General features: G+C 48.1%; 1 protein-coding gene across 3 annotated transcripts in view; it reads right to left on the reverse strand.

Annotated features, from left to right (window-relative positions):
- The window catches only part of AFAP1L2 (actin filament associated protein 1 like 2), a 113,561-nt gene extending 97,586 nt beyond the window's left edge, over positions 1-15,975 (reverse strand). For 2 of the 3 annotated variants that reach the window (XM_040255042.1, XM_040255041.1), the window contains exon 1: positions 15,889-15,975. In XM_040255042.1, coding sequence (XP_040110976.1) covers positions 15,889-15,904 — 16 coding nt within the window. In that variant the 5' untranslated portion in view covers positions 15,905-15,975. Of the gene's footprint in view, positions 1-7,838; positions 7,888-15,888 lie in introns of those variants that run through there. The other variant, XM_040255040.1, reaches the window with a different exon arrangement.
- Positions 15,976-16,016: the final 41 nt, after the last annotated feature.

The following is a 16,016-nucleotide window of genomic DNA, read 5'->3' on the forward strand; positions in this document are numbered from 1 at the left end:
GAGGAATAATGGCTTTCGACCTTTGATCTTTCAGTCTCCTGGGCACACAGACTTTCCACCAACTGTAATATGGACCTGATGACCATGGTGGGTCATGTAAGGTGCAGTAAGGGGTTAAAGGCTTCAGGGGGTCGGGGTCAAGGTCCAGGCTGAGTGACCCTTACAGATAAGCCTGGCTGGCAGTCTTGAGGGGAGAACATTCCAGGTCAGAGGAACAGCATTTGCCAAGGTCCAGTTTGGGAAAGCACAAGGAATCCAGAATGGCTGAGATATAGAACAAGGTGAGAAATAGCCACAGGAACTGCACAAATAGGCATGGCCTATTGCAGAAGGAGCTCGGACTTTTTCCAGCAGCACACATCTTCCCACTGTACTCATAGAGTTGCTTTAGATACTGCCTGCATTCAAGAAAGAGGGCATGGGTCAGGGACCCTAAGAAATCTGGGCTCACCTTAGCTACCAAGGTGTTGAAGTCTAAGAGAAACCCAGAGACATAATATTCTAGAAGGAAAAGGTCCATTAGCATTCAAGTTAAGCTACCAAGGTCGCTAAGAGACACCCATTGGACAGGTCTAGATTATCCTGAATGCAATGAAAACTTCCCTTCCTGGCCACAGCCAGAAGCTGCTCCAGCTGCGGCTCTTGCCTTGACAAAAGTTCTCAACCACAGAATTCCCTAACTGCCAACTGTGCTTGCGCCGGAAATGTACCAAAGAAAGTCATTAGTGACACAACAGAATCTCACCCAGGACCCCACCAGGATCTCTGCCAGCCAGCTGTTTCCTCCTGAAGCTAAACCATTTTTACACCCAGTAATGGTGATGTTTTAAGGCGAGGAGAAAAAGCCATTTGTAGACAATAGCTCGCTCCAAGCAGTTTGACTGGTCTTATTATTTCCAGCCAGAGAAGAAATCCATAAGCATAGATGAAGACACAGAGGAAAGCTGTGCAAGATTCAGGGAGGGGTTAAAGCCCAGGGGCGGGGGAGGGGTCAAGGTGTCAAGGCTGAGTGAGCGTCAGATAAGCGTGGCATCTGGACGTTACTCTACCCAGCAGAACACATCCTCTTTGCACTCTCTATTTCTTCCAACCTGTCTCAGCCTCCCGGGGCGGGGTGGGGCGCGGACAGAAAAATAAATCTTGTTGTAGGACATCAATCTTATTCTTTAAAGGCATTGCTGCTACTGCTGCTAAGTCGCTTCAGTCATGTCCGAGTCTGTGTGACCCATAGATGGCAGCCCACCATCTCCTCCTTCCCTGGGATTCTCCAGGCAAGAACACTGGAGTGGGTTGCCATTTCCTTCTCCAATGCATGAAAGTGAAAAGTGAAAGGGAAGTCGCTCAGTCATGTCCAACTCTTTGCGACCCCATGGACTATAGCCTACCAGCTCCTCCATCCATGGAATTTTCCAGGCAAGAGTACTGGAGTGGGTTGCCATTTCCTTCTCCACTTTAAAGGCATTAGGTAAATAGCTTTAGGAAATTTCAAGAAAATGGGGCTGATCATCTGACATCTCTTCCCCAAGACACACACACACACACAACCAAATCATGCCTGATGCCAGTGAAATGAAAGAGCTTATCAGCTTCTTTCCCCAGCTGATAGGTATGTTAAGAGCTGCAAGGGTGCAAAGAGGGGGGAAGCCAGATCCCCAACATCAGTGCTCCCCCACATTCTCCAACAGACCTAAGGTGTTCTCTAACACAACCCCTGCTCTGACTTCCAATTGTACTTCTAGGGCCAGGGAGGTAACCAAGTGCCCAAAGCCGCCTACACACACTTTAGAGGCCTCCTGCTTAGAACAAGAGGCTCCCGCCTGCCAGTTGCCAAGCCTGCATCAGGAGTGCAGCTGCACTTGAGAAACAAGGCTGAAACTGACCTGAAACTTGCCCTGGTTAGTGGGGCCCCAGTTCTCACACACAGAATGCGGGCCTCTCTCTCTGCTCCTCTCATCCACAGCAACACATCACTGCCTCTCTGCAGACTTGGGGCCCTCACCTCAGGGTCAGGCGAGTAGAAACCCCACTCACTTATGAAAGAGCCCCTCCCCCAGCCTGAGTGGAAACCTGGGGGGTGAAGGCATGGGAGGGAGTCTTGCTTCCAGAGGATTTGACCTCAAAAGCAACAGACTCAATTCTCTCTTGGAGAACAAGACGACCTTCCCCACTCTCGAGGGAATCAGTGCGTGGCCAGCCGGGAGTGACACCTGGATCCCATAACTCCTCTCGGAGATTCGCTCCCAGCCTGAACTGTTTACAATTACATACACCAAACCAGCATCAGATGGGCGGGAGATGGATGCTTGCCCACGGGGAAGCCAGGAGGTCAATGGGAAAAAATTATTTTAGTTCAATGCTGAGCCTTCATGTTTGGAACGTTTATCCAAACTGTGGTGATGTTCCCATGCTCTCCCTGTGCGGATGCCAGGCCATCCTCTGATGTTCATTTTCAGGGAGCCTGGGATGGCAGTGGGAGGAGCCCCACCCAGGGCTGAGACTGTTTCTTCCACCCCTTGAAGGTTCACAGGTCATGGGGCTGTTTAAGGACCCACAGAGAGAGGGTGAGAACTCTCCCGGGAATCCTAGTCTCTGTGACCAGTCACATTAACCTGCACCAGGTCAGGTGGGATGGGTTAGCAAGTGCCTGGACCATGAGGGTTGGGAAAGGGGGCCTTCTCTGCAGCAGACAGTGTGCAGCAACACTCTCTAGGGCCTGATGAAGCATTTAGGGACTGCACGGAACAGATTTCACTCAGGCCTCCTCTTCCTAGAAGGAATGAGATGCTCCTTGATGGGCTGGGAGCGTGCCCCACTTCCCATCCTGCCTCTGAGGTCATCAGCTCCCCCCTCCACCCCCAGTGACGCCTGGGATTCAAGCCTTGGCTGCTAGAAATGAGAGTAGAGACCTGGGGCCAAGGCAAAGCTCTCTTTCTGGGGCTTTCTGACCTTAGGCTCATGGGGAAGGTCCCTTTTCTAAAGATACAGGAGACCCTAACAGAACTCATAGAGGAAAAAAAAAAATGAAAAAGTCAAAAGGAAGAGAATAAAAGAATGAAAGAAGAGAAGGGGGGGTGATGGAGAGAAAATAGAGGGAGCAGGGAAGAGAAGGTTGAAAATAGAGGGAGCAGGGAAGAGAATGTACAGGAGCAGCTGTGAGGCTGTGTGCACCCAGGAGGGGTCCTGCAGTACCAAAGAGGCACTCACACTTGCCTGTGATGGTGTTATCCACAAACCAAGCTGCTTGGCCACAGTCTTAACTTTCAGGGCATCTGGGATGTTACTGACTGGGACCAGGGAAAGACTTTCACTGTCTCCAGTGAGACACGAGTCTCAGCCCAGTTCTGGTACCCGCAGGACTCTCAGGAAACTCTCAAGGGCTCCAGACACCCCACTATCACTGAACCTAGGCAACCGCACTGGACTGTCAGACACACCATGACCCTCAGCCACAGCTCCAGCAAAATTCCTCACAGAGACCCCATATCCAAAACATGCCGAAAGACACACCATCCAACTCTGCCCTGACTGTCATGGACCAGCTGCACTGCATCAGGCATTTAAGCCATAGGTCCAAGCTCTGCCACATCACCACCCTTTATTTCATTCCACTGGCGCAGGAAACTGTCCAGCAGAAGCCGTGGTTGCGGGGAGGGGGGTGGGGAGGCGGGGGCAGTTGTATGGCTCTGCTGATGGAAGTACCTAGTGGTGGTACCCACCTTCACTGTGTCAAAAAAAAAAGGGCTAGAAGGGGATACCACAAAAGGTTCAACAATGCAAAGGGCAGTATGGTGGTGATCATCTCAGGCTCATAAGAAATCTGGGATTATAAATGGGAATATCTGCCCTCAAGGAGACCCAAGAGCATGAAGATGAAGACAGGATGTCCCTGGCAAACCCTCCACCCAATAGGTCCCAGCCTTGCTACGAGGGACACCCAGCACCCTCCGAGTTCCTTCCTAAAGGCCTGTATTTGAATTTTAGTAAATCAGCTCAATATGTTCAAGGACTTTGGGTATTAAATAAAAGAAGTCAGTGAAGTCTCCAAACAATAAGCTCATTCAACACAATCTTTTTTCTCCCCCATCTGGGGACTTGAATACAGTTAACATGAATAAATCCTGTTGTGTAAAAACTGGGAGAGAGGAAAGGGGGGCATGGAGGATGGGAGGAAGTGGCAGGACTCCCATTTGTTGGTCTAAGAGAAAGGCCAGGACAGAACCCCCCCAAAAATGCCAGCATGCCAAGGTAGCCCAGGGAGACGGTGGTAACACTTTGCAGTTCAGGTAAGGAAGTATCTGGAATTTCCCCACCTTTGCACTCCCAGTTTCTCTGCAGAACTCAGATTAATACTCATGTTTGCACTCAACTTAGAAGTGGGCCCTTGGGCAGCCCCAAAGCTCGCCACAAGCCAAGCCTGGCAATGTGTCAGGGAAGATTCACTGCAAATATGCACAACAAGTATTTCCTGCCTCTTTCCCACCCTCGTTGATGTCCTCCAACATAGTTGAGACCATTAGGACTAAGGACTGCAATTATTCGATTATTATTCTGTTTATTATTCAGGAATTCTTCCTAAATACCCCCAAGAACAGGTGGAACAGCCTCTGTGGGTAATTAGCATCCTAGACACACGCATGATTAAGAAGAGTTGCGTGTGTGAAATTCTACAGCGTAATTCATGGTTCAAAGTCATCTGGGCCCACACAGTCCTCACGGATGAAGGTTCTACAGCCTTCCAACCCGCTGTACTTAACAAAAAGGAGAAGACACAGAGTCAGCTACCGGGGTCATAGAGCCAGACACCGTTCACCTGAGTAACAAGCCAATTCGACTTGGGGTTTGAGTTTTTAAGAAATGGGGAACCACGAAGCTCCTCAGATTCCATTAGGACCACTAGATTAATACTTCCTTATTTTTGTGGGATTCCATATCCCACCTCCTGGGCTGGCGAGCAAGGACTAGTGCTGGTTGTGCATCACAAGGTTTTTCCCTGCTTGGAAACAAGAGTTGTTGTTGTTGTTCAGTTGCTAAGTCTTGTCGGGAACAAGACGTCTTGTTTCCAACAAGGGGTTAGCCCTTACCTCGCATAAGGCTAGGTGCGTTATTTTGCTAAATCATGCATTCTCCCTCCTCAGAATCAATCCTATCTAGCATAGACATGCAGGACTGCCAAAAACAAAACGTTGGCCAGGAAATAACTATGGTGCAGACTTGGGTACTCAATTCCAATTCAATAACTTCACTGGTGAAAAAAAACAAACTTGCAGCAGAAAGGCTGCCAAAGTTAATACATTAGAGCCATATGTGTGTAGCAGAAGAGTTCCCAGGGTAGGAACCCAGGGCGAAGGCTTCAGTATTCCATGACCTTCCTGGGCACATCTGTTGCCTGGGTTTTAGAAGATCAGCTTTTCCTTTTCTCTCAATAGAAGAAGAGCTTCCACCATCACCCTGGTTGTGCTTCACAGATAAGTCTCTTGCATGTAAGTTACCATCAAGTAGTCATTTGTTTTGTACCAGAATTCTTCACCTTCTCCTGCACCTCCAGATGGCTGCAGGCATGATCACACCAAGACCTCAGATTCTATTTACAACCCATGATGGCCAACCACACGCTCAATGGATTCTTCATCTTATACCACAGTGTCATAAATGGCTAGGGTTTGTTTTAAAGTCAGCTTTCTGGAGGTATAATTTACACGAAGGGCGAAAACAAAACTGCCCTGTTGACTGCACAGTTCTAGAACTACATAACCAACAGATTCAAGAAATGAAGATTTCTATCATTTTAGAAATTTCCTTCAAGCCCCTTTGTGGTGAAGCCTTTGTCCCAGCCCTAGCAACTACTGACCTGTTTTTCTTTTGGACAGTTTGGCCTTTTCCAGAAAGTCACACAAATGGAATCACACAGTGTGTAGGCTTTTCAAGTCTGGCTTCTCTTTCTTAGGACACTGGTGGTATCATGCAGCTATAAACTAAGTTACAAAGTGCTGGTTTTTAAGCTCTGGGCTTTTGCTTTCTTGTCAAAGAGACGAAATAACTGGCTCCGTTAATCTTTGCTGTGGAGTAACCACATTTGATTTCAGAGAAGGCAATGGCAACCCATTCCAATACTCTTGCCTGGAAAATCCCATGGATGGAGGAGCCTGGTAGGCTGCAGTCCATGGGGTCGCTAAGAGCCGGACACGACTGAGCAACTTCCCTTTCACTTTTCACTTTCATGCATTGGAGAAGGAAACGGCAACCCACTCCAGTGTTCTTGCCTGGAGAATCCCAGGGACGGGGGAGCCTGGTGGGCTGCCGTCTATGGGGTTGCACAGAGACACGACTGAAGCGACTTAGCAGCAGCAGCAGCAACCACATTTGATTTAGCCTTTTAATAAAGCTGAGGCTTGGGAACAAGGTGACTTGACCTACCAATTCCAGTCTGTCTGAGACTGAGAGATTTCCTGGGACGTGGCACTTTCAGTGGCAAAACCAGGAAAATCCTGGGTAAACTGGGACAGTTGGTCACTCTCGTTGGGAAAGCCACCTCTAGGAGCAGGAATGCACATGGCCCCGCTCAGATTCCTCCTGGGAGCAGAAGGTTGCTCTCTTAGAGCTGACAGCTAACCATCCTTCCCCCACTGAATCAGGAGCAGGCAGTCAATCTGCAATATGCTGGGACCGACCTGACCACACTCAATAGGCCTGCTGCTATCTTTGAAGTCCCTGAGAGGGGCTCAAGGAAGTAAGAGGAGAACTCAGGGATCTGTTTAGGGAAAAAACAGGGCAGGGCTTCTGTTGCTGTCAGCACAACTTCCTCCTTGCCCTCCCTGGCAGATATTTAAGGTCCACAGAGAGACGGGCTATGAGAATATGCTGGGCTCATCTGGTTTATAACCAGCACAGTGTGTCCAGGGTAATGCAATGCATGTTCCTGACTTTCTCTGTGCATTCTCCTTACTCCTCCCTTTCAGTGGAGCTTTTCATTAGTTTGAGACCAAGGGCTTCCCTGGTGGTTCAGATGGTAAAGAATCTGCCTGCAGCAATTTGGGAGATGCAGGTTCGATCCTGGGTCAGGATGATCCCCTGGAGGAGGGCATGGCAACCCACTCCAGTACTCTTGCCTGGAGAATTCCATGGACAGAGGAGCCTGGCGGGCTACAGTCCATGGGGTCACGAAGAGTTGGACACCACTGAGTGACTTTCACTTTCAGGGAGAAGGTGAGAGTCAAGCAACAGAAAATTAGTAAAGAGCTTGAAGTTCTTGTTAGAATGCAAGGGCCTATCCTATATAAACTTAGTGAGACAGCAGAGGAATTCTTTGCCCTTCCAGCTGATCTCAAGGGAATTACATAGCTGCTCTGAGAACCTAGGCTGCCTGGGAACAGACTAAGCATCCCCAGCTCAGAGCTTCCAGAAGCATGAGGGGCACAGCTGGTACCAAATTAACTGTGAGGACCACCCAGCCCCCTGAAGAAGGCAGGAACTGGAGGGGTCAAAACCATGTCAGAGGTTTCCGGGTATCTGCTTCCCTGAATTAATATAAAATTGCCCCTTACAAGTACAGCACAGCAGCTCTTACAAGTTATTCCACTAAGCAGCAGTTAGTCTTTATCCTCATTCGTACAGATGAGGAAGCAAGGCCAAGAGGGATTAATTGACTTGCCCAAGGTCGCACAGAGTTAGTGGCCAAGGCCAGATTAGACCCCTAAGCCCCGGAGTGCCCAGGCCTGTGCCCAGCTCCAAAACATCCCTCAGAAATCGGTCCAGAGCATGGGCAGAGCCAGGTCTGTGCCCTCGGGAGCCCTGGAGGCTGGGTGAGCTGCTGCAGGGGGCACAGGCAGGCTCATACTCACAAGCAGAAACCTGCAGCATCCTTCTCTGCACCACCAGACAGCAACACCCCTGTGCTGGAACAGACAGAAACAGGCTCAAGTCGAGAAAGCCAAGGGCGGCCGCTGTGGGTCTGCAATCTCCACGTCTAGAATCTGGCTTTGAGACCATGCCTCATTTTCCTTGGTGCCCAGGGCTCCTGTTGCCTGGAATTCATTCCTTCGCTCATTCCCCCATCATGTCCCAGACACTTCCTATGTCACCCGGCAGTGCACTAGGGCTGAGAGGGAGCCATCCCTGGAGGAGAGAAACATCCGAGTTTTGAACGGGTTTCAGGGCAGACAGACATAGAGGCATATAATGATAAGACAATGTGACTTGAATTCAACAAATAGTTTCTGAGCACTTGGGATGTGCTGTACCTAAAATAGTGAGGGAACACAGCAACTCAGGGAAGGCTTCCTGGAAGGGGCGGCACGTGGGCCTAAAGACTGAAACAAACAAGTTTCACTGAGTGGCTTAATAGTTTCCTGACTAGAAGGACACTGATAAGGAAAGAGCCTGAAATTGTTCTGAGCACTTCTTTCTCAATAAGCCCTTGCTGTTATTAGAACAGGACTCTACCCATTAGAAGCTCATTTCTTGGGGATCTCTTATCTGGGTTCTGACTTTCTGAGTTAATCTCTTTCATCTCAGTGGACCTGTCTCTCAAATGGGAGCGAATAATCCCACGTTTTAGAGAGGCTTCGGGCTTCGGAGGCACGTTCACACAAAAGTCCTTGAGCCACAAATTCCTTGCACAGCTGATGGCATCCTCTTTCCCACCAAGGCTGCAGTGCTCCACTCTCAACAGGAAATTGGTTTTATTTATAAGAATCACAATCCTCAACTGACGTTTACTGGGCTGCCCACATTCCCTCTCTCACTGCCCCCCTACCCAGGACACATTCACCCTCCAGAGATTCCTCAGCGACCACAGAGCCAGTGGCGCTGAAGGGTGCTCGGGAAAACCGCTGGACAGACGCTGGAGACTGTTTCCTAGAAGGGGATACTGAGGCCTGGGACGTGACTCACCCGACCAAGCAGAACCCGTGGGGCTCCCGGTTCCCAAAGAGCTGCCTCTTCCTTGCACCCTGACTGTTCTCCCCTCCCATTTCTGCCTAGGCTCTGGGAAGAAGTGCCATCTTCCCTCAGCTTGGGGAAAGTCTCCCATCTCTGGATGACAGAAGTCTTGAGAGAAACGCTTCCCATCATTAAAGGGATTTGGAAGAAAGCTGGCACAGCTTCCTCAGCTTTGAAGCTCCTTGGCCCCTCCTGCCCTTTAATGGGGCTTGGAACCAGCCCAGTTCCGAGAGCTCTCGCCCCTTCTGAAAAGGGCAGGGGCCCAGAGCAGAATTCCCCCCACCCCTCCTGGCCTTTCAGCACCAAAGGTGACCTCTCAGGATTTGTTTCAGACCACTTCATTGCCAAAGCATCGAGGGCTCCCACACAAAGAGCTTCAAAGTCAGCAGGGTTCAAGGTCAAGTACGACCATCAGCAAACCCCGAGCTTAGGATTCGGAAGCATCACATCGGAGATTGTTCTTCAGTAGCTTTCCCACAGCCTTTTAAAGCCTTTAAAAGCTTCAAGCAATTATGTTAGATTTCTGCACCATCACAAGATTTGGTTAAACCATACCATGTAAGTATGGAAGAGGTATCTGTTTCACTCCACACTTGCTCTTAATTTTCTAGGTGAGGAAAGTGTTACATACTTTTTTTTCAAAGGCTCGCATCATTGGCTACACCTTAGAATCACCCAGAGCTTTAAAAAACACACCACCTAAGCTGAACCCTTAAACCAATTAAATCAGAATGTCATGTGTGTGCACACGTACACGCACACGCACACGCACATTCAGTTGTGTCTGACTCTGCAATCCCATGGACTGTAGCCCACCAGGTTCATCTGTCCATGGCATTTTCCAGGCAAGAATACTGGAGTGGGTTGCCACTTCCTTCTCCCAGAATGTCTTGGATGGGGGTCATATTTTTAAAGCTCCCTGAATATCTCCTACATGTGTTTAAAGTTACGACCCTCTGCCTTAAGTAGAAATTCAACTGGAAAAACCTGAGCTCCTCGACAAGGAAGCACAACAAATTCAGATGACGCTTCCGAAGGTGAAACAAATACTATCAATCTGTTCATCCCTTTTAATTAGTTTTCCTTTTTCAGATCTTCCCTGGCCACAGATCACATGATTCCCACATAAGCTTTCAAGTATTTTTACTGGCTTGACTCTTCACAGCTCATCTCTATCTTCCAGTGCCCAAGAATTAAGTGCCCTCTCCTGGCAATCAGGTGATCTGACTCAGAAACGAAAGAACACAGGAAAGGGATGATACACTTTTGACCAATTACTGGGATCCAAATTAAAGTAACTATCTCAACTGTGCCTGTATGGCTCCAAGTGTGACGCAATTTCAGGAAGCTTTGGCATGGACTTCCAAGTGCAATCCACAGATAGTAGGTCAGTCACATTTGGCCCTGGACACACTCACCAGCTGGAAGAGCAGTAGGAACCAGAATCCCTGACCACATGGTGCGAGTTCAGCCAATGGGCTCATCCACAGGGACACAAGGATGCTCTTATGAGATTCATAAATATGTAAACACCCAAGGACAGGAACCATCTCAAAGTACCCCATAGGATTTAGCACAGCTTAGACAATACCAAAAAAATTCACATGCGAAATACAGCAATTCTATCATCACTTTCTAGGACAACTCTTATAAAAGCTCCACCACTCTGGGGAAGACACCCCCACATACTTCCTCCTTTACCACCTTGGTTTTGTTTAGAAGAACCGTGGCTGTCTAGTGGAATGGCTTAGTAAGGATGAGGAGAAAGCCTGGAAGTTTTATTGCATTACATACTGGGTGATATTCCAAAGACTCTTTACCTCCAGACATCTCTTTACATCTTAAGAAACAATGGAAAATCAGCCCAGAGCCTAAAAATGATAGGCTAGCTTTGGAGATGCACAATATGTAATATGCAGACTGGGGAATATGGAAAACAGTTTCTCCTGTACTGACTGATTTGTGAGATTTACAAATGAGAGAAAACATTTTGAGATTCTGGAGATGGTGATGAGGCAGTTTACCTATTCTTAAAGGTATCACAAACAATTCTTTACAATTTTTACAAACGTTCTGAGACTCCAAGTACATCTTGCACTTAGATTTAATTTTGCTGTTAAAACCACCATGTGCCTAGTTATTTCATAATTATTCAATCTTACCTTTAAAAGAAAAAGGTCCTCAATCTCTGACAGGCAAGAGGAGATTCAGATACTAGAGGTTGCACTGGTCAATGGAAGATTGAGACCAACATACTTAATTTTACTTTGTTTGCAGTGATGCTTCCTAAGGCCCATTTGACTTCACACTCCAGGATGTCTGGCTCTAGGTGAGTGACCAAACCATCATGGCTAGCCCAGTCATTAAGATCTTTCTGTGTGGTTCTTCTGTGTATTCTTGCCACCTCTTCTTGATCTCTTCTGCTTCTGTTAGGTCCAGACCATTTCTGTCCTTTATCGAGCCCATCTTTGCATGAAATGTTCCCTTGGTATCTCTAATTTCCTTGAAGAGATCCCTAGTCTTTCCTATTCTATTGTTTTCCTCTCCTTCCTTGCACTGCTCATTTAAGAAGGCCTTCTTCTCTCTCCTTGCTATTCTCTGGACCTCTGCATTCAGTTGGGTATATCTTTCCCTATCTCCCTGCCTCTTGCTTCTCTTCTTTCCTCAGCTATTTGTAAAGTCTCCTCAGACGATCACTTTGCCTTCTTGCATTTCTTTTTCTTTGGGATGGTTTTGGTCACTGCCTCCTGTACAATGTTATAAACCTCTGTCCATAGTTCTTCAGGTACTCTATCAGGTCTAATCCCTTGACTCAATTCATTACCTCTACTGTACAATAATAAGGGATTTAAGTCATACCTGAATGGACTAGTGGTTTTCTCTACTTTCTTCAATTGAAGCCTAAATTTTGCAATAAGGAGCTGATGATCTGAGCCACAGTCAGCTCCAGGTCTTGTTTTTGCTCACTGTATAGAGCTTCTCCATCTTCTACTGCAAAGAATATAATCAATCTGGCTTTGGTACTGACCATTTTGTGATGTCCATGTGCAGAGTCATCTCTCATATTGTTGGAAAAGGATGTTTGCTATGACCAGTGTGTTCTCTTGACAAAATTCTGTTAGCCTTTGCCCTGTTTCATTTTGTACTCCAAGGCCAAACTTGCCTGTTACTCCAGGTATCTCTTGACTTTCTACATTGGCATTCCAATCCCTTATGATGAAAAGGACATCTTTTTCTGGTGTTAGTTCTAGAAGGTCTTGTAGGTCTTCATAGAACCAGTCAACTTCAGCTTCTTCAGTATCAGTAATTAGAGCACAGACTTGGATTACTGTGATGCTGAATGGTTTGCCTTGGAAATGAACCAAGATCATTCTGTCATTTTTGAGATTTTTTGTTTGCATTACTGCAAACAAAGCTAGTGGAGGTAATGGAATTACAGCTGAGCTATTTCAAATCCTAAAATATGATGTTGTTAAAGTGCCCCATTCAATAGGTCAGCAAATTTGGAAAAACTTAGCAGTGGCCACAGGACTAGAAAAGGTCAGTTTTCATTCCAATCCCAAAGAAGGGCAGTGCCAAAAAAATGTTCAAACTACTGTACAAGTGCACTCATTTCACATGCTAGTAAGGTCATGCTCAAAATCCTTTAAGACAGGGTTCAGCAGTACGTGAAATGAGAACTTCCAGATGTACAAAGTGGGTTTAGAAAAGGCAAAGGAACCAGAGATCAAATTGCCAACATTCGTTGGATCACAGAGAATGCAAATTCCAGAAAAATGCCTACTTCTGTTTCATTGACTACATGAAAGCCTGTGACTTGTATGGATCACAACAAACTGTAGAAAACTCTTAAAGAGGTGGGAATACCAGACTACCTTACCTGTCTCCTGAGAAACCTGTATGTGGGTCAAAAAGCAACCATTAGAACCTTACATGGAACAACTGACTGGTTCAATATTGGGAAAGAAGTACGACAAGGCTTTATATTGTGACCCTGTTTGTTTACAGGCAGATTACATCACGCGAAATACAGAGCTGAATAAATTATAAGCTGGAATCAATATTGCTGGGAGAAATAACAACCTCAGATATGCAGATGATACCACTGTAATGGCACAAAGTGAAGAGGAACTAAAGAGTCTCTTGATGAGGGTGAAAGAGGAAAGTGAAAAAGCCAGCTGAAAACTCAACATTCAAAAAACTAAGATCATGGTATCCTGTCCCATCACTTCATGGCAAATAGAAGGGGAAAAGTGGAAGCAGTGATAGATTTTATTTCCTTGGGCTCCAAAATCATTGTAGATGGTGACTGCCACCATGAAATTAAGACACTTACTCCTTGGAAGAAAAGCTATGTCAAATTTAGACAATGTATTAAAAAGCAAAGACATCATTTTGCTGACAAAGGTCCACATTGTCAAAGCTATGGCTTTTCCAGTAGTCATGTACTGATGAGAGAGTCAGACCATGAAGAAGGTTGAGCGCCAAAGAATTGATGCTTTCAAATTGTGGCGCTGGAGAATACTCTTGAGAGTCCCTTAAACCGCAAGGAGATCAATCCAATCAATCCTACAGGAAATCAACTCTGAGTATTCAGTGGAAGAACTGATGCTGAAGCTCCAACATTTTTGCCACCGGATTCGAGGAGCCAACTCATTGGAAAAGACCCTGATGTTGGGAAAGATTGAAGGCAACAGGAGAAGGGCACAACAGAGGATGAGATGGTTGGATGGCATCACTGATGCAATGGACATAAATTTGAGCAAACTCTGGGATATAGTGAAGGACAGGGAAGCCTGGCCTGCTGCAGTCCATGGGGTCACAAAGAGTTGGACAGGACTTAACAACTGAACAACCACAACAAAACTTAATTTTGCACAGGTCAACCTTTCAATGCAGTGACTGTTCAACATACAACTCAGCTTTTTCAGTGAATGGGGATTTCTACAATCTCTAGCGAGGCGGGGCAGGGAAATTCCCAGATTCCTTAGCTGAAAGGTGCAGTAAACAGATTAGTAACGTTCACTAGGGAACCTTGGAGAATTTTCTCCAGAATCAAACACTAAATGAGCCCCCTGCAATCCAGATAATTCTCAAGTGTATTCCCTTATCACTGGCTGTGCTTGATTTACTGCAAAATGAGGAGGCAGACACATGGGTTACCCAAAACATAAACACTCTGAACTGGCAACTAAAATTTCCTTCAGCTGGCATAAACCATTCAAGGATCTTTGAGGGTGGGAGGATTTTAAACTCCCAAGAGAAAAAGATAACCAAGAAGACTTACTCAGGTTAAGGGCCAAGTCGAAAGCTATTAAGACAAAAACCTTCTGATAATCACTGGGTGTTTGGAAAGATGACCCAAAATGTTATCATTTGCCCTAAACTCAGAAGGATTAACATACCGATTTGAGAAAGTAGCTTGCAACTTGGACCTTCCATCAGGAGCTGACACAATTCAGGAAGGGCAGACTCCTGAGCTGGAAAGCTTCCTCAGAGAGACAGCTCAAAAATCGAATTCCCTGTGAGGGTCCCTCCCAGAGAGTGGAGGGGGCCAGTGGGGCAGGGAGCAGCAAACTGCCATTTTAGGAGAGGGTCTGTGGCCTCAAGTGTTCAGAGACTACAGAAGGACACATTCAGCCATCCAGGCACAAAACTGACGTGATCTCAGCAGAATTTGAGACAAAAAAAAAAAAAAAAAAAAACCCGGTTAGAAATGTGAGAGAGGCTCCAGGGAGGGTTCACAGGGGGAAAAAAAAAAAAAGGAAGGTTGCCAGCTTACTTAACCCTCTCTCCCCAGCTGTCTTCTGTGCTCTTGGCAAAGACCCTTCCTCACCTGTAACCAGCTGACCCAGATGAGAAAAAAACATGAGAAAAATCTAAAGATCCAACTTAGTTTAGAGAACCAAAGCTGAGCCCTAAAATTTACGTCAGTTCAGAAATGAGAAACCACTGGGAGAGAGATTCCTTGGGAATCTGAGCATTTTTCATTACTCTTTCCCAGGAGAAAATAAATATAGAAATAGTATTTCCTTTTGCAGGTTTGGTAGAGACAGACCAGGAAAATGCAAGAAGTTTCCCCAAAGGAAAGGAGGTGTGTGGGGGGGTCCCCACAGCGTCACGATTAAGGGGCAGCGCCTTAACCTTTTCCAAAAGAGGTGCCATGTGCCATCGGAGGCTTCTAGACTCCAGCCCCGGGGGTGGGGTCTGAGCTCGGGTGCGAGCAGGGCACAACCAGCACAACCCAGGCCGGCCAGCCGCCCAGGAGGGTTTGGCCGAGATATCAGGGCCCAGGCCAACTCTGAAACTTGCTCTCCTGCGCCGGAGCTAAGCCTTTCGGCTGGGACGCGCTCCACCTGCCGGGCACCCTACTCGGCCCCGAATCCCGGCACCCCGCCCCTGCCTGGGGATAAGGCAGTTACCGGAGCACCCGCACGATTGCGGTGGCCCGACCAAGCCGGGAGCCGAGCTGCGCGCCCACCCGACCCCACCCCACCCCACCGCCCAAGGGCATCCCCTCGCAAGCTTTTATTCGGGGTCTGCAAGAAGCCCTCCAGTCTGACTGGCGCCCGCTCCAGAAACCCCGACCACCTGCCCTTTCGCCCCCCAAGCAGCCCCGCACTCTTCCGACCTCACTCGGAAACTCCTCGGTCCCTGGCATCTTTCCGAGGTGGCCGGGGCTTAGAACGTGGGTCCCCATGTGCACCCCCAGCCCTCCAACAGGTGAGACGCCTCGTCACGCCGACCCCCCCGGCCTCCGCGCCTGGGAGGATCAAAAGATCATTGGCACAGGTCCGGGCTGGGCAGGGGTAGCCAGCCTGGCTCACCTGAGCCCCGGAGGAACGCGAGGCGCAGTCGGTGACGGCCCCCGCTACCCTCGGCCCTGCTTTCCGGCGCCGTGCGGGTGGGAAGGGGTTGGGGGCGCGCCGCCCCGGGACCCCGCGTCCTCACCTTTGAACCGCTCCATCGGGGCCGCGGCGTGCGCTCCTCGCGGCTCGGCTCGGGCGGCGCTGCGCTCTCGGCGCTCGGCTCCAAGCCCAGGGCCGCCGCGCTGGCCCCTCCCCGTGAGGTCACGCTCA

This window comes from Oryx dammah, unplaced genomic scaffold, assembly GCF_014754425.2.
Source record: "Oryx dammah isolate SB20612 unplaced genomic scaffold, SCBI_Odam_1.1 HiC_scaffold_14, whole genome shotgun sequence".
In the NCBI taxonomy this organism is placed as follows: Eukaryota; Metazoa; Chordata; class Mammalia; order Artiodactyla; family Bovidae; genus Oryx; species Oryx dammah.